This window comes from Ranitomeya imitator, chromosome 1 (assembly GCF_032444005.1).
Source record: "Ranitomeya imitator isolate aRanImi1 chromosome 1, aRanImi1.pri, whole genome shotgun sequence".
Classification (NCBI taxonomy): domain Eukaryota; kingdom Metazoa; phylum Chordata; class Amphibia; order Anura; family Dendrobatidae; genus Ranitomeya; species Ranitomeya imitator.
The window spans coordinates 448,148,617-448,167,621 of record NC_091282.1 but is presented as its reverse complement, the minus strand read 5'-3'; the positions used below and the strand labels follow the sequence as shown (position 1 = coordinate 448,167,621).

The following is a 19,005-nucleotide window of genomic DNA, read 5'->3' as shown; positions in this document are numbered from 1 at the left end:
AAAAACATGAAAGAAAAATACAGCCATAGTTACCAATACCTGGTCAGTAGTGATGAGCGAATGTACTCGGATAAGGTCTTAACGTGTTATCTGAGTATCTTGGGCGTGCTCGTATATTATGTTTGAATCCCCGCAGCTGCATGATTTGCGGCTGTTAGGCAGCCTGAAAACATGTGGGGATTCCATAACAAACAGGCAATCCCTGCATGTGTTGAGGATATCTAACAGCCGCAAATAATACAGTTGCAGGAACTCGAACATAATATCCGAGCATGCTCGGATAAGGCGTTTTCTAAGCATGTTCGCTCATCACTACTGGTCACACTACTAATGCACTGCAGGGTACAGGAGACCAACAAGAGAAAAGAAGGTGGCAGCACAGGTGCCAAGTCAAGTACTGATGAGCAACCACCTACCATCCATTGTATTTTGCCCTTGTGCTGCCTCCACCTTCATCCTGGTGGTCTGCTGAAACCTGCAGATGTTGGTAAGTATGGCTGTCCTGTTCTATTATTTTTTTTTCTGTCTTTTTGATTTTACTTTTTAGTGTAGGAATTTACAAGAAAAAGAAGACTCTTGACATGAGTTGCGAGCTTGCGCATTTTGGCCAATAAACCAATTATGACCTCATGCATTTGTTTATCTTTTGCAGGATGCAATCAGGCCCTGTAGTATTGGCTTGGGGAATAGGGGTGTCTGTCATAGAGTGCTGGGTAGCCCGCCTGATCTAATTGTATAGGCATGACCAACAGTCTGTAAGCCGGCCATTGCGCACTACACGTATATGAGGACAGGGCATCAATAGAAAAGTAGTGGACAACCGCTTTAAATTTTTAGAACAAACAGTTGTGCAGCAGAATGTTTGCACAAATAGATGGAGTTATGATAAACCAATTTAGAAATGCACACGCAATGTTATGCAGTTATGGAAAACACATGGAGGCTTCTCTATAGCAGCCTATTTTCTCATTTCTTCACAGCCACAATACCCGACGACCACTGCGGTGGAGATCACACTTTTATGGTATTTCTTACTGATATCATAATAAAGATTTTGTGAAAAACCCTTATGCCTTTAGCCCACATACACCCTTATGTATCAGGCATGTGTGATATTTCCACAGTCTACAAAAAACACTGTGTATGTTTTTCTATAGGTTAGTCATAAAGAGGAAGAACAGATTATTCACAGATAATATTCCACTGAAATCATCATGAGAAAGAGAAACCAAAGAAAGTGCTCATACCTCTGCCCGGAAACATGAAATGTGTTTGCACTTTAAAATTACTAAAACTAAAAAAAAAAACTAAGACTGTGACTATTTGACCATTTTGTACATACACATGTAGGAAGGAACCTACCGATAAACACAATTAACCTGCCGATATGGGTTAATAGCATTCTAAAGCCATGCGGCTGCAGTCATAGAGGCAAGGCTTCAGTCATCGCCCACTATATAGTGAGTGGTGACTGTAACCATGTCACTGGCACTAACGTACAGCTGGTTCTTACAGGCTGTGAGTCAGGGCGTGGTTACAGCCACCACTCCCAATGTACTAAGTGCACCGGCCACACCTCTATGACTGAAAACCAGAGGCTACCGGGAGGTATAAAGTTTATTTCCTCTTGGCAGTCGGGCTGTCAGTGTGGTGGCCGCATGGCTTTAAAACTCTATTAATCTGCAGTTTAACGCCATATCTGCAGGTTAAAGAAGCACTCCCTATCAAAGTTTTCATCCTTTTAATATATTTCAATCATCATATTATATAGCACTATGTACTAACAATTGTTCATGTTAAATTTTTACCCAGCTAATTCTTCTCTTTACCATTAGGTTTATGACATCACATGATTAATAATGATGAGCTAAATCCTTCTGAGCTCCATGTCAAAACAGGAGGTCAATTTTCCCTGCATGAGTCATTAGTCACTGCAAAAGTCCCTGGCGGGGGGGAGGAGGGAGCAGCTGGGTCAGTAATTGAAGAGGCGAATGATAAATGGAGGGGCAAGAGACTTTTTGTTTCTACATAGAGCAGAGAGAAGAGAAAAAATTACTAGGTAGAAAGGCAAAATGAGCAATTGTAAGTACACAGTGCTATATCATATGATGACTGTAATATATGAAGAGGATAATAACTGATACGTGGAGTGATTCTTTAGTAGCATTTTGGGACATGACAGGTTCCCTTTAAATGCAAAAAAAGTTATCATGTTGAAATTTGATGGAACAAGGAGGTTAAATGTTTAAAGGTTCACTTACCTAAAATTGATTGAAAAGCCAAAATAATCAGGAGGAAAAGCTTAAAAAACAACATGGTTTATCTGGACCAACAAGCCTCAGTAGACACATACAGCTTCAATCTGTTAAAATAAGTAGGAAAATACTAGAGTTTACACACATAAAAGTTTAGTTTTCTTTTTTTGTATTCGGATTTTAGCTGACAGTTATTGCACCAAATTTATCAAAATGGCGAATACAGTTCATGAATAAGGTGCAAAGTAAAAAATGGGCATTTTTTCGTGTCAGTGACCATTTTTGCAACTTTTTGAAGTGGAACTTTTTGCTTGATGTGCATAAACTCACTCAGTGGGGTTACTGAAGTGGAGTTGCACCAAATTATTATGACTTGTGAGACAGTGACTGGCATCATTGTGAATGGCCGGTATGTGTCGCAGAGACAGAGGTTGTCCTCTGCGCAGTAAGCCCGAAATGTTATTGTTCTGGGACTTATAGTTCCACAAGTGTTTGTTTAGTTATGAGGGGGGCTTACAGGGTTATTTGGAGAGCTGGGCGGGACTGACTAACCACACATACCTCCCACCTATGGGGTGGTTACAGCTACATAATGTGACCATGGTTTGGGTCGCATGTTCAGACTGTATGGTCCTGAATGGTCAGTGTGTAAGGTCCTGGATGGTCTGTGTTGGAAGATCCTGAGAGTAGGATCGGATTCCTGGAAAGCACAAGGTGAGGCCATGGACCTGAAGGCCTGTGTGTTGGAAGGTCCAAGGAGTGAACTTCTTGGAAAGCATATGGAGGGGTCGTATGTGCAGTCTGTGACGGCACTGCGTTGGGGAAGCTACCGTTCCTTCTGCTGGTCTGGACTGTTGGAAGTGCCCTGGTCACAAGCACGGTGATCCCAGTAAGGCAGCTTTCCCCAGGAGAAAAGACTGACAGGAGTCAGTATGGGCAGACAAGTATCTGCCGGTGGGACAGACTGTTAGTGTTTAAGATCTTATGATGTTCCATGGATATTTATGAAAAGTGCGGTCACCCATGGTAACTGGATGAAGTGAGAAGTGCGGCGTGTTTAGTGACTGAGTTGAAGTTGTATAAAATGTGATGTAATGGAACTTTACGTTATGCGGTTTATGAGTCTATATAAACCGGAATAGACTGTTTATGTGAGAAAACCATGCCTGTGTGCTTTAATTCCATTGCCAAGGGAGTGTCCCCCCCAACACACTCAGGGAGCGCTGTCTCACACTTTTCAAAAAGTCGTAAATAATACAGGTATGTAAAACTTGGGTTTGTGAAAAAATTTCAAATCCAATGATTCATTCTTATGTTTTCTTATGCCCTTATTTAAAATAATAATTTTCAACCATCATGTGAGTATTTTTCACAAAACGCTTGTGAAATTACGTACAAGCGAGAAGAACAAGAAAAATCTTAATTGTAGCCAAAAACGTACACAATATTATATATAAAATTTATTGAACACTCATTCTGCAACTTTATTCGAAATTAATTATTGCACCTTATCCTTTTCTCTTCAAAGCTTCTCTTTATACCCATACTCCTATAAAAGGCCCGCAGAATTTCTTTGTGTAGCATTCAGCAGTAGTCTCCCATCTTATTCCATCTACCTTGATAGCATTGTTCCATCTTCTTGATAGCCTGATGAAATTTTTCTCCTTGCTCTTCGCCAACAGCACCAACTTCAGGGAAGTATTCGAAATGGGAATGTAAATGGGAATGGGAATGTAAAAAATGTAACTTCACATATGAAATATGGAGCATCTAACAGCTTTAATAAATAATCCGTTTGAAAGTTTTGAAGCAACGTCGAACCTGTGGGACGTATTCTGAGCTCAGAAGGCCTAACAATGGTATTTACAGTGCCTTGCGAAAGTATTCAGCCCCCTGGAACTTTTCAACCTTTTCCGGCACATCATGCTTCAAACAAAGATACCAAATGTAAATTTTTGGTGAAGAATCAACAAGTGGAACACAATTGTGAAGTTGAATGAAATTTATAGGTTATTTTAAATGTTTGTGGAAATTCAAAACTGAAAAGTGGGGCGTGTAATATTATTCGGCCCCTTTACTTTCAGTGCAGCAAACTCACTCCAGAAGTTCATTGTGGATCTCTGAATGATCCAATGTTGTCCTAAATTCCTAATTATGATAAATATAATCCACCTGTGTGTAATCAAGTCTCCTTATAAATGCATTTGCTCTGTGATAGTCTCAGGGTTCTGTTTGAAGCAAAGAGTAATCATGAAGAGCAAGGAACACAACAGGCAGGTCCGTGATACTGTTGTGGAGAAGTTTAAAGCCGGATTTGGAGACAAAATGATTTCCAAAACTTTAAACATCCCAAGGAGCACTGTGCAAGCGATCATATTGAAATGGAAGGAGTATCATACCACTGGAAATCTATCCGGCCGTCCCCCTAAACTTTCATCTCAAACAAAGAGAAGACTGATCAGAGATGCAGCCAAGAGGCCTATGATCACTCTGGATGAACCGCAGAGATCTACAGCTGAGGTGGGACAGTCTGTCCATAGGAAAACAATCAGTCGTACACTGCACAAATCTGGCCTTTATGGAAGAGTGGCAAGAAGAAAGCAATTTCTCAAAGATATCCATAAAAAGTGTCGTTTAGGCTATGTGCGCACGTAAGAAAAGAGGCGCCGAATTTTCTGCACAAAATCCGCAGCTCCTGGCAGAATCCGCAGTGTCATTTAAAGTGTAATTTAAAGTTTGCAACAAGCCACCTGGGAGACTGTTGTGAATTCTGCTCTTGGGTTCCCTCCAGTGGTTGTAGGTGGGAATGCAGTTGTCTCTGACTCGCAGTCCTGGCCAGGTGTATCGGATGATTACAATTCTGACTGGGATATTTAGGTGTGCTGGATCCTTTAGCCCTTGCCAGTTGTCAATGTTCCTTGTGAAGTGTTGGATCACTTTCTGGCTTCTCCTGCTTGCTGCCAAATTCAGCAAAGATAAGTGTTTGGTTTTTGTATCTGTGGCACACTGCTGTGTGCTTGTTTCAGTTTTATTCCTGCTCTGATTGTAGGATTCACTGGAGTTGCAGATTTACGCTCCTACATCTTGTAGTTAGATGTAGGAAGTTTTTTGTATATTCTGCTGTGGATGTTTTGAAGGGTTTTAATACTGACCACACAGAACTCTGTCTGTTGTGAATTCTGTTGTCGAACTCCCTCCTGTGGTCGTGAATGGTACTTCGGCGAGTTCTGTCCATGGACTCCCTCTGGTGGCTGTGAGTGAAGCTGCTGCTTCTGAGGTTCCTTACACAGGTGACGTGGTTTATCCTTTGGTTGGCTGCTCTATTTAACTCCACTCAGATCGTTACTCCATGCCAGCTGTCAATGTTCCTGCATTGGTTCAGTTCGCTCTTGGATCTTTCTGGTGACCTGTCTTCTCCAGCAGAAGCTAAGTTCCTGATAGTTATTATTTGTTCATTGTTTCCTTGTCCAGCTGGTTATCATGATTTTGTCTTGCTAGCTGGAAGCTCTGGGATGCAGAGTGGCATCTCCGCACCGTTAGTCGGTGCGGAGGTCTTTTTGCACACTCTGTGTGGTCTTTTGTAGTTTTTTGTGCTGACCGCAAATATACCTTTCCTATCCTCTGTCTGTTTAGTAAGTCTGGCCTCCCTTTGCTGAAACCTGTTTCATTTCTGCATCTGTGACTTTCATCTTTACTCACAGTCAATATATGTGGGGGGCTGCCTTTTCCTTTGGGGAATTTCTCTGAGGCAAGGTAGGCTTTATTTTCTATCTCTAGGGCTAGCTAGCTCTTAGGCTGTGAAGAGGCATCTAGGGAGTGTCAGGAACGCTCCACTGCTATTTCTAGTTGTTGTGATAGGATTAGGGCCTGCGGTCAGCAGAGCTCCCACATCCCAGAGCTTGTCCTGTGTGAGTTTAACTATCAGGTCGTGCCGGTGCTCCTAACCACCAGGTCATAACATCTGTCCTATCCTGTCCTATCTAGCTAGAGTGGCCTCCTGTGCTAAATCCTGTTTTTCTGTCTGTGTATGTTTTTTCCTCTCCGACTCACCGCCAATATTTGTGGGGGGCTGTCTATCCTTTGGGGATTTTCTCTGAGGCAAGATAGTATTCCAATTTCCATTTTAGGGGTATTTAGTCCTCCGGCTGTGACGAGGTGTCTAGGTGTGTTAGGTACACTCCACGGCTACTTCTAGGTGCGGTGTTAAGTTCAGGATTGCGGTCAGTATAGTGGCCACTTTCTCCAGTGAAAGTTCTCATGCAGCTCCAAGGTCACTGGATCATAACAGGAGACACACCAACATGTGGAAGAAGGTGCTCTGGTCAAATGAAACCAAAATCGAACTTTTTGGCAACAGTGCCAAACGATATGCTTGGCGTAAAGGCAATACAGCTCATCACCCTGAACACACCATCCCCACTGTCAAATATGGTGGTGACAGCATCATGGTTTTGGCCTGCTTTTCTTCAGCAGGGACAGGGAAGATGGTTAAAATTGATGGGAAGAAACTGTTTGAAACCAACCTTACACCAACCCTACAAAAAACAAACTCAGACTTGGAGAGATGGCACAAGCTCCAATTGTCCTGGCTGGGTAGGATCAATGCAGTTAAGATGGACCTCTTACCTCGCCTCTTATATTTTTTCCAAACAATCCCCCTATACCTACCAGCTTCCTTCTTTTCCCGCCTTAAACAAATAATTACTCGTTTTATTTGGTCTCATAATCGGGCACGTATTTCATATACAACATTAAGTAGATCTAAACTGACAGGTGGATTGGGTCTCCCGGATCTCGCGATTTATAGTTATGCATCAATAGGAACCTGTATCCTAGACCTTTATCACAGTAAAAACAACAAAAAGTGGGTAAACCTGGAAAACGATCTTAACGGATGTGACCCCCAAGTTGTTCTTTGGACAGGAGGCAGGGGGCTAGGATCGGGCACCTACATACCTTTCCTCACGCGAAACATATTGCTTCTCATTAAAAACCAGAACAAAGACCTTCAGATCACAACTCTCCCAGGCCCCTTAATTCCAATTTATAACAACTCTGCTTTTCCAGCAGGGCTGAATAGAGAGACATTTCTAAATAAGAGAAAAGACTCCAAACCCATCATCCATGATTACTTAAAAGAAACTGGGATGAAGTCCCTTCGGGAATTATTCCCGGAGGAAGAATCTCACTCTACCGATTGGTTCTTCTATGAACAACTAAAAAGTTATATCCACTCAATCTCTAAACAAACCAATATCTACAGGCCGCTAACTCCCTTTGAGATGCTTTGTACATCAGCAAACCCCCCGAATCATACTGTCTCGCTGCTATATAAAATTTTCCAAGAGGGGAGGGCTCCACTGCAGGGTTGGCCATTGTTTTTCTCGAAATGGGAGGGCGATCTGGGAAGGCCCTTGTCATCTGAAGACAGGGGAAAAATTCTTCTCTTCTCTTCCAGATCGTCATTATGCGCGGTATCACAGGAGAGGAGCTATAAGATTCTAGCAAGATGGTATAGATGCCCCGCCATGGTGCATGCGGTGTTCCCCACGACCCCTGACACTTGCTGGAGATGTTTAAAGGAAATAGGCTCTTACATGCATATCTGGTGGGATTGCCCCCCCGTAAAGGATCTGTGGTTGGCCGTCTTTGAACTTCATAATAAGTTGTCTATCACACAGATCCAACCTTCAGCAGGTCTAGCATTGCTGTCTCTATGCGACCTATCAATATCTAGGTTCAAGAGGGGTATCCTCAGACACTTTCTTACCGCAGTCAGAAATCTAATCCCTAGGTTTTGGAAACAAGAAAAATTTCCTACCCCTATAGAATTTGTGGCAGAACTTAATAGCATCTATAGAATGGAGCAGTTGATAAACCAGTCACCAGGTAACGTAGAGAAAACCTACAACATATGGGCCCCTTGGATCGCTTTTAGGGAAACTCCTGAACTGGATCTCTGGGTTTCCAGAACCCGACACACTATGTAGCTTATTGTCGTATGCCTTCGGGCCGTTTCTCGGCATGTATCCTGTCCGCTGGGCTACGGGGGTAGCCACACTCCTTCCCTGAATTCCTCACCCCCTCAATTACCCTTCTCTTCTTCTTCTTTCTACCCTCTTTTCTTCCCTCTATCTTACTTTCTATGTTTGTCCTCCTCATATCCAGTTTTGATTACACATATTATATTTTAAATATTTACAAAGGAAGCTAAGAATTGTTACCAACTATCCCGGTAGTTCTTTAATGTTAATAATTCATAATTTCGGGATAGTCAAGAGCATTATTAATCAGAAAAGTATATCGCAAGAGATAAATGTAACTATGCTCTTCTTGTTTGACTTAAAATTATTGCCTATCATTGCACTGATTTATAAGTTTGTACGGTTTACCTTTATTCTTTACTGCTGTGACCAATAAAAATGATTTATACAAAATTGATGGGAAGATGGATGGAGCTAAATACAGGACCATTCTTGAAGAAAACCTGTTGGAGTCTGCAAAAGACCTGATTTGTCTTCCAACAAGACAATGATCCCAAACATAAAGCAAAATCTACAATGGAATGGTTCACAAATAAACGTATCCAGGTGTTAGAATGGCCAAGTCAAAGTCCAGACCTCAATCCAATTGAGAATCTGTGGAAAGAGTTGAAAACTGCTGTTCACAAACTATCTCCATCAAACCTCACTGAGCTTGAGTTGTTTGCCATGAACAATGGCAAGAATGGCCAAGTCAAAGTCCAGACCTCAATCCAATTGAGAATCTGTGGAAAGAGTTGAAAACTGCTGTTCACAAACTATCTCCATCAAACCTCACTGAGCTTGAGTTGTTTGCCATGAACAATGGGCAAGAATTTCAGTCTCTCAATGTACAAAACTGATAGAGACATACCGCAAGCGACTTGCTGCTGTAATCGCAGCAAAAGGTGGCGCAACAAAGTATTACGTTAAAGGGGCCGAATAATATTGCACGCCCCACTTTTCAGTTTTTGAATTTCCACAAAAATTTAAAATAACCAATAAATTTTGTTCAACTTCACAATTGTGTTCCACTTGATGTTCATTCTTCTCCAAAAATTTACATTTGGTATCTTTAGGTTTGAAGCATGATATGTGGGAAAAGGTTGAAAAGTTACAGGAGGCCGAATACTTTCGCAAGGCACTGTACCCAGCAAAATGTACCATCTTTCCCAGGGACCTCATCTCCTTCCCTCCCTCATGTTTCATTGTCTTGTCAATCCTATTTGTTTCTATTATATTTGTTAACTGATTTGCATTGAATGTTTACATGTATTATGTCTTGGTGTGATTCCATTCTGTTAATTTCTATTGAAAAATCAATAAATATTCAGTTAAAAAATAAAAATGTAACTTCAAATTCATCACACAATCCAAGGCTTTGAAAGGTTTCAGCATTAAACTTAAATTTTGGATCTTTTTTGTTACCTAGAAATTTCGTAGTAAAATAATGCCAAGCCTTTTTCTCAACAGCTTTCATTTTTGTTTTGAACACGTCACCCTTCATGAGTTTCTGAATAACTAGACTCATAAAAATGCCTTCCTTCAGTTTTGCTTCGAACGGTACCTGAAACTTGGTACACAGGTGCATCTCCATCTATCACAAACTGCTTGATCAGTCCAAGCTTAATGTGTAGTGGTGGCAGGAGAACTTTAGTGAGATCCACTAAACTTTTTGCAATTATGTTCTTCAGTCCAGGTTGCAAGGATGTTATTGTTGGCCAACTTTTTTGGCTTCAGTGATGAGTTCTGTCCTGGCCGTCCCATTCACACAAAAAGCATGGATACTTCATGTATCCTACTTGTTGCTCAAGGAGCAAATACAGAACTTTCAGATCACCACATAACCACATATAGACAATCCGTGGTCCCTGTAGTTAAGTTTCTTGAGACTAAATTCTCATAGCTTTCCTTGCAGTGCACAGATTTTCCTACAAGCACAGAAACATACTTGCTGCTATTGTGCAGTAGCACAGCTTTCAGACTTTTTTTCGATGAATAAAGCTCACATTCAGTGGCGTAGGAAGGGAGGTGCGGGGGGGGGCGGGCCGCCCCGGGCGGCACAATGCGGGGGGAGGCCGGCGCTGCAGGAGGAGGAAGAAAAAAAAAAGCCGCGGGCCCTTTAAATCTTCGGGTGGCGCCGTCCGCCGCCAAGACCAGGCTCCCCCCACCCCCGGCCCCCGCTCTAATACTCACCTCTCCTGGTTCCTGTGGCAGCTGCAGCGTCTTCAGCGCCCTCTGACTCTGCGACGTCTCAGGGCAGAGGGCGCGATGATGTCATCACTGTGCGCGCCGCTCAGCCTCTCTGTCCTGAGCGTTGCAGAGCCGGAGAGACGCTGACTGGCTGCACCGGACCTGCACTAGGAACGGGAGAGGTGAGGATTTTACTTTTTTTTTCTTTATGTCTGACTCTGTCTGGGGGCAATGCTGGACACACTGGGGCAATACTGGAGACCATGGGGCAGATTGCTGGACACACTGGGGCAATACAGGAGACCATGGGGCTGATTGCTGGACACACTGGGGCAATACTGGAGACCATGGGGCAGAATGCTGGACATACTGGGGCAATACTGGAGACCATGGGGCAGAATGCTGGACACACTGGGGCAATACAGGAGACCATGGGGCAGATTGCTGGAGACCCTGGGGCAGAGTTCTGGACACATTGAGGCAATGCTGGAGACACTGGGGCAGACTTCTGGACACACTGGGGCAGATTTCTGGACATACTGGGGCAATGCTGGAGACCCTGGGGCAGATTTCTGGACACTGGGGCAATGCTGGACACTGGGGCAGATTGCTGGACACGCTGGGGCAATGCTGTGCACGCTGGGGCAGATTGCTGTGCATGCTGGGGCAGATTGCTGTGCACGCTGGGGCAGATTGCTGTGCACGCTGGGGAAGATTGCTGTGCACGCTGGGGCAGATTGCTGTGCACGCTGGGGCAGATTGCTGTGCACGCTGGGGCAGATTGCTGTGCACGCTGGGGCAGATTGCTGTGCACGCTGGGGCAGATTGCTGTGCACGCTGGGGGCAATGCTGGACATACTGGGGGCAATGCTGGAGACCCTGGGGCAAATTTCTGGACACACTGGGGCAATGCTGGGCACTGGGGCAGATTGCTGGACACACTGGGGCAATGCTGGACACTGGGGCAGATTGCTGGACACACTGGGGGCAATGCTGGACACACTGGGGCAATGCTGGACACACTGGGGCAATACTGGAGACCCTGGGGCAGATTTCTGGACACATTGAGGCAATGCTGGAGACCCTGGGGCAGATTTCTGGACACACTGGGGCAGATTTCTGGATATACTGGGACAATGCTGGAGACCCTGGGGCAGATTTCTGGACACTGGGGCAATGCTGGACACTGGGGCAGATTGCTGGACACGCTGGGGCAATGCTGGACACTGGGGCAGATTGCTGGACACGCTGGGGCAATGCTGGACACTGTGGCAGATTGCTGTGAACACTGTGGCAGATTGCTGGGCACACTGTGGCAGATTGCTGTGCACACTGTGGCAGATTGCTGTGCACACTGTGGCAGATTGCTGTGCACACTGTGGCAGATTGCTGTGCACACTGTGGCAGATTGCTGTGCACACTGTGACAGATTGCTGTGCACACTGGGGCAGATTGCTGTGCACACTGGGGCAGATTGCTGTGCACACTGGGGCAGATTTCTGGACACACTGGGGCAATGTTGGACACTGGGGCAGATTGCTGGACACACTGGGTGTAATATGCTGGACACACTGGGGCAATGCTGGACAACATGGGGGTAATATGCTGGACACACTGGGGCAGATTGCTGGACACACTGGGGGCAGGACTAGAGGCATGGGCAGAATGTAGATACGGGGCATGATTGGAGACACGGGGCAGGATTGGATCATGGGGCAGGACGGATACGATGGAGGCTGGTGGGGCAGGATGGGGAGATCATATGGGGTAGAATGGATACTCATGAGGGCAGGATGCGAGAACATATGGCTGGAGCCAGGAATGAGATAAACGGGGCCAGGGTGGGGAATAGTATTACCACAGGGGCTAATTAAGGGATATTATTACTGCAGTGATGTATTTATTTTATTTTTTGAGTATACTGTTTTAAATGAGGGGGCGGTCCTGTTACTGTGCAGAGTGACACTATGTCACCTTTTTTTCTTCATGTGGTGTAATGTAGAAGTTGTGAAAAATTAAGTAATGTGTTCTGCAAGCGGAGCTCGAGATAACTGTGTTATTTCCTGCAGAAACGAGTCCTGGCTGGAAGGAATGATGGCGGTCTGTGCTGGATGAAAGATGAAGGACTTCACCTAGAGACGTCACTGGTGAGTCAGTGTTACCTATACACTGACACTATACACTGTATACTATATACAGCGGTCCTGTGTACAATGTCACCAGTGATCACTGTATTATCTATACATTATATACAGAGTTCCTGTGTATAATACCACCAGTGATCTCTGTATTACCTCTACACAGACACTGCATACTAAGTACAGATCTCCTGTGAATACTGGCACTTATGGTGATAGTATTGTGGTTTTTTTTATTACTGATCAGTATTGTAGTATTCAGTCACTATGTGGTGGTAATATGTGGTCTGGAAATGGTGTTGTGGTATTTGTCCCTTGTATGTTGTATTATTCGGTCACTATGTGGTCTGGTCATGGTGTGGTGGTATTAAGTCACAGGTTTGGCATGTGTGGGGTGACACCATTAGGCCCAGTTTAAGTTCTACAAAACAGGAAAACCAATTTTGGTAACCTTTGTGTGTATTGAGCCGGGGGGGGGAGGTGAAGGTACAGGTATTCCTGGACCATGAGGCACAGGGCGAATCGCTGATGGGAGGTATGGGCAGCATCGGACTGGAGCACCTTGGGCCCACCAGAGAAAATCATTCTTGGGGCCCACTATGTAGCTAAATAGAAATAGATACAAGACCACCAATTGTGCGGTAAAAAGCGCTAATATCAGGGTATAATATAAGGTAGTACACGTCTTAATTATGTAGCAAGGGTTGGGGTAGCCCCCTCGCAGAATATAATTTAGCCCCCTCATAAAATATAACGCAGTCCCCTCTAATAGAATATAATGCAGCACCCCACAAAATATAATGCAACCCCATCAGGTATAACGCATTTCCCACCATAGAATATAATGTAGCACCCTCATAGCGTATAATGCAGCCCCCTCATATAGTATAATGCAGCCACCACAGAATATAATGTAGTCAACTGAGAGAATGCAGCCCCACCACAGAATATAATGCAGCCCCCCATAGGAGTATACTGTAGCCCCCTCACATAGTATGATGTAGCCCCCCATAATATAATGTAGTCCCCTGAGAATAATGCAGTCCCCCCACAGAATATAATGTAGCCCCCTCAAAGTATAAAGCAGCCCATCTCCACCCCCATCATTGTCCTCATCACCACCTCCATCATTGCCTTCTCCCCCACCACCCCTATCATTCTCCCCACCACCTCCATCACTGCCCAGTCCACCACCTGCATCATTGCCTCCTCCCCCACCATCATTGTCCATTTCATCACCTCCATCATTGCCTCCTCCCACCACCATCATTGCCTCCTCCACCACCATCCTTGCCTCCCCACCACCTCCATCATTGCCTCCCCCTACCACCATCATTGCCCATTTCATCACCTCCATCACTGCCTCCCACCACCACCATTGCCCATCACCTCCATCATTGCCTCTCCCCCACCACCATCATTGCCCATCACCTCCATCATTGCCTCCCCCCACCACCATTGCCAATCACCTCCATCATTGCCTCACCCCACTACCATCATTGCCCATCACCTCCATCATTGCCTCCCCACTATCATTGCCCATCACCTCCATCCTTGCCTCCCCACCATCATTGCCTATCACCTCCATCATTGCCTCTCCACCATCATTACCTATCACCTCCATCATTGCCTCCCCTCACCCTCATTGCCCCTTACCTCCATCATTTGCTCCCTCACCATGATTGCCCATCACCTCCATCATTGTCTCCCCCACCATCACTGCCCATCGCTTCCATCATTGCCTCCCCTCACCTCCATCATTGCCTCCCCACCACCATTGCCCATCACCTCCATCATTGCCTTCCCCACCATCATTGCCTCCCCTCACCCTCATTGACCATCACCTCCATCATTGCCTCCCCCCACCACCATTGCCCATCACCTCCATCATTGCCTCCCCCCACCACCATCATTGCCCATCACCTCCATCATTGCCTCCCCACTATCATTGCCCATCACCTCCATCATTGCCTCTCCACCATCATTACCTATCATACACATCATTGCCTCCCCTCACCCTCATTGCCCATCACCTCCATCATTCCCTCCCTCACCATGATTGCCAATCACCTCCATCATTGTCTCCCCCACCATCCCTGCCCATCACTTCCATAATTGCCTCCCCTCACCTCCATCATTGCCTCCCCACCACCACCATCATGCCCATCACCTCCATCATTGTCTTCCCCCACCATCATAGCCCATCACCTCCATCATTGTCTCCCCTCACCATTATCATTGTCCTTCACCACACACACACAGCTCACCGCAGCTCATTACACACACATACACACTCTCTCACACAAATACACACACACACTCTGTTGCGCAGGCACCGGGCCTCTCTGACCTTTCCCGGCACCTGCGCACTGCAGCACTTTGCTCTGCCCTCGACAGGGCAGACAAAGTACGCCTGCGCCAGAGCCTCAGCGTGAAGACCGGAAGAGGACGTCATCCTATGAAGATGGGAGGCCCCGGACCATACCACGACGCCCAACGGATCGGACCGCCCACCCAGGTGAGTATAATCTAACCTCTTTTTCTCATCTTTTAAATTACATCGAGGGCTTATCTACAGCATTCCAGAATGCTGTAGATAAGCCCCTGATGCCGGTGGGCTTAGCTCACCATCGATTTTGTGGGTGACAGGTTCCTTTTAATATTTCCATAGCTTAATGCTGGACTAGGCAGGTAGAAGAATCACCCAACTTATCACAGTGGTGAACTCTATTTCATAGATTTGGTGCACTATGCTTTACATGTTAGACACTTTTCTTCTTTCTCCACCTTTGGTCATTTTTACTTTACACCTGAATTCTGACCAAAAATTGTAGTGCATGCTATTAAAAAAAATAACTTTGGCACAATTTAGGAGTCAAACTTGTAAACTGTCAGGCTATATTCACACTTTGCATTTTTGCTGCATTTTTTGCTGCATTTTTTGCGCCTTTGTTATGCAAACAAAAGCTGCTGTTTACAATACCAGCAAAAGCTGTGAGATTTCATAAATCTCATACTCAAACTTGTTTTTGTTCCTGACTGAATTGGAAAACTGCTGCATTTTTTTTTAAAGCATTTCAATTCTTTCAATGGTTTTGGAGCACTATTTCACCCATACAAAGCAATGAGTCAGTGCAAAAACTATGCTATCTGTTTTTGCAGAATTTGGGGTGAAAAACTTAGGTACAACACAATGTTAAACTCACTTCTTTTTGTGATTTTCACAAATTTAACCCTTGTCTTGGTATCTTCACATGAGCATGGATATTAGTATTAGTACAGTTTCATTAAATTAGTGCTATGTGTTAAAGTAAACAATGTCCTGTCACAATCATGGTTTGTGGAACCACTGTGCCATGGACCGAGGAGAGCATGGAGGGGCATGACTAAGTGATCACCTGACTATTCACTAGAGCCTCTGATGATGAGGTTAGACCTGGCTCCCAATGAACGCCACGTACCACTCCAGGGCAGACCAACGGTTGCGCAGCAGCTGGACCCAAAGGACAGACTGAATGGAGCAGCAGGCAGAGCTTGTACCAGAGACAGAGTTTGCATCTGAGTGCAGCTAGCAGGACTAGCTTCCGAGTACAGCAAGCAGGATTTGCTACTGAGTGCAGCAAGAAGGATTTGTACTTGGAATACAGCAGGTAGCATTTGTTCTTGGAGTATAGCAGGCAGGACTCAAGCACCTCCTCAGTGGAGAGGAAGCAATATATACATAATGCCTCAAAACCATTGGCTGGGGTGGAAATAGCAAGTGCATGCGCTGGTCCTTTAAGAGGCCCTTAGAACATAGTCAGAGGCAGGGCTGGAAGTGCTGCTGGGAGCATGTGGTGCATGAGAGTGAAAGGGACCTACTGCAGTGCGGGTGAGTGAACTGGCAAGCCGCAAAGCCGGCGTGGTGCTAACATGCCCTACCAATGTGTTATTTAAACAATGTCTTACCAACGTGTTAAGTAAAAAATGCCCTACCAATTCAACTTCCTTTTTCAATTGTGTATTTTTTGCATGAACTAATATTACCTTAGTTCACAGTTGCGCTTCATATATGAAACTAGCTGTTTTGTTCAGAATAGTCACTATTTTTTCAGACATAAAACTTTTCCCCCTAAATTATTTGATTAAATTGTCCTTTTTTCCTCAAAATCAATTATGGTTTCACATACGTCTTGCATTGGTGGCCTAGGGGTACCGTCACACTAAGCGACGCTGCAGCGATACCGACAACGATCCGGATCGCTGCAGCGTCGCTGTTTGGTCGCTGGAGAGCTGTCACACAGACCGCTCTCCAGCGACCAACGATCCCGAGGTCCCCGGTAACCAGGGTAAACATCGGGTTACTAAGCGCAGGGCCGCGCTTAGTAACCCGATGTTTACCCTGGTTACCATCCTAAAAGTAAAAAAACAAACGCTACATACTTACCTACCTCTGTCTGTCCTCGGCGCTCTGCTTCTCTGGTCTGGCTGTGAGCGCCGGGCAGCCGGAAAGCAGAGCGGTGACGTCACCGCTCTGCTTTCCAGCCGCTGTGCTCACAGCCAGACCAGAGAAGCAGAGCGCCGAGGACAGACAGCGGTAGGTATGTATGTAGCGGTTGTTTTTTTTACTTTAACGATGATAACTAGGGTAAACATCGGGTTACTAAGCGCGGCCCTGCGCTTAGTTACCCAATGTTTACCCTGGTTACCAGCGAAGACATCGCTGAATCGGTGTCACACACGCCGATTCAGCGATGTCTGCGGGGAGTCCAGCGACGAAACAAAGTTCTGGACTTTCTTCCCCGACCAGCGACAGCACAGCAGGGGCCTGATCGCTGCTGCCTGTCACACTGGACGATATCGCTAGCCAGGACGCTGCAACGTCACGGATCGCTAGCGATATCGTCTAGTGTGACGGTACCTTAACAGCTTGTATTATTTATGGTTCTGTAGAAGGACGTAGATCTGGGGATTTATTATGATGGAATATAGGCTGAACTGGATGGACAAATGTCTTTTTTCGGCCTTACTAACTATGTTACTATGTTGAAATGTGGAAGCAAAGCTTAATTTTTATGAAATTTGGGTTCTTGAAAAATGCAGCAAAAACAAAGCAAGAAAAGCAACCAAAAAAAGCAGCAAAACCTGCGTTTTGGCTGTAGCTTTTTTTTTACTTTCAAGAGATCGGGTTTGCTTCAGAAAAAAACACAATAAAAAAGCAATGTGTGAAGATAGCCTAATGAGGTGTAGAAAGTGCCTTCAACAGATAACAAATCCGTTGCACAGCATCTGCACTAGTTTGTTACAAATTGAGTGGAAATTGTGGTGCAGTTTACTTAAAAGCACAGGGTTGTTAGTGCTAAAACAAGAACATAACTGGTAATTGGAGGACTCAATGTGGCTATTTAAGGTAACCTGTCACGTGAAAAAAAACACTATTAACTTTCAGATATATACAGGTTAACAGTGTTCTGAACCTGCCCAGCGCTGGCACTTAGACCCCCGCTGCAAGGAGGAAATTAACTGTGTCTACCGGCAGTGTTCTGGTTTCAGACATCGGGTGGGGGGTGGCGCTAGCACAGTTTCAGTCACCACTCTGTGTATAGAGAAGAGTGGTTGTAATCGCTGTGCCCGTCGCTGATTGGTCGAGGCCGCCAGGCCTCGACCAATCAGAGACGCGGGATTTCTACGTCGATACCGTGCCCGTCGCTGATTGGTCGAGGCCGCCAGGCCTCGACCAATCAGAGACGCGGGATTTCCAGGACAGACAGACAGACGGAAAAACCCTTAGGCAATTATATATATATATATATAGACTAGATTGTGGCCCGATTCTAACGCATCGGGTATTCTAGAATATGCATGTCCTCGTAGTATATGGACAATGATGATTCCAGAATTCGCGGCAGACTGTGCCCGTCGCTGATTGGTCGAGGCAACCTTTATGACATCATCGTCGCCATGGCAACCATTATGACATCTACGTCGATACTGTGCCCGTCGCTGAATCAGAAACGTGGGATTTCTACGTCCTTTATGACATCATCGTCGCTGTGCCCGTTGCTGATTGGTCGTGGCCTGGCGGCCTCGACCAATCAGAGACGCGGGATTTCTACGTCGATACTGTGCCCGTCCCGAGAGGCGGGATTTCCAGGACAGAAAGACAGACAGACAGACAGAAAGACAGACAGAAAGACAGACAGAAAGACAGACAGACAGACAGACAGACGGAAAAACCCTTAGGCAATTATATATATAGATAAGATATAGTGGCCATTGGTAGTTAAAGGGAACCTGTCACCTGAATTTGGCGGGACTGGTTTTGGGTCATATGGGCGGAGTTTTGGGGTGTTTGATTCACCCTTTCCTTACCCGCTGGCTGCATGCTGGCCGCAATATTGGGTTGAAGTTCATACTGTG

General features: G+C 45.3%; 1 protein-coding gene across 1 annotated transcript in view; it reads right to left on the bottom strand.

Moving 5' to 3' along the window:
- LOC138675793 (programmed cell death 1 ligand 2-like) overlaps window positions 1-19,005 on the bottom strand; it is a 166,430-nt gene that overhangs the window by 109,994 nt on the left and 37,431 nt on the right. Inside the window, exon 2 of the mRNA XM_069764328.1 lies at window positions 2,262-2,362. Within this exon, the coding sequence (XP_069620429.1) occupies window positions 2,262-2,316 (55 nt within the window). The 5' untranslated portion in view covers window positions 2,317-2,362. The remainder of the gene's footprint in view (window positions 1-2,261; window positions 2,363-19,005) is intronic.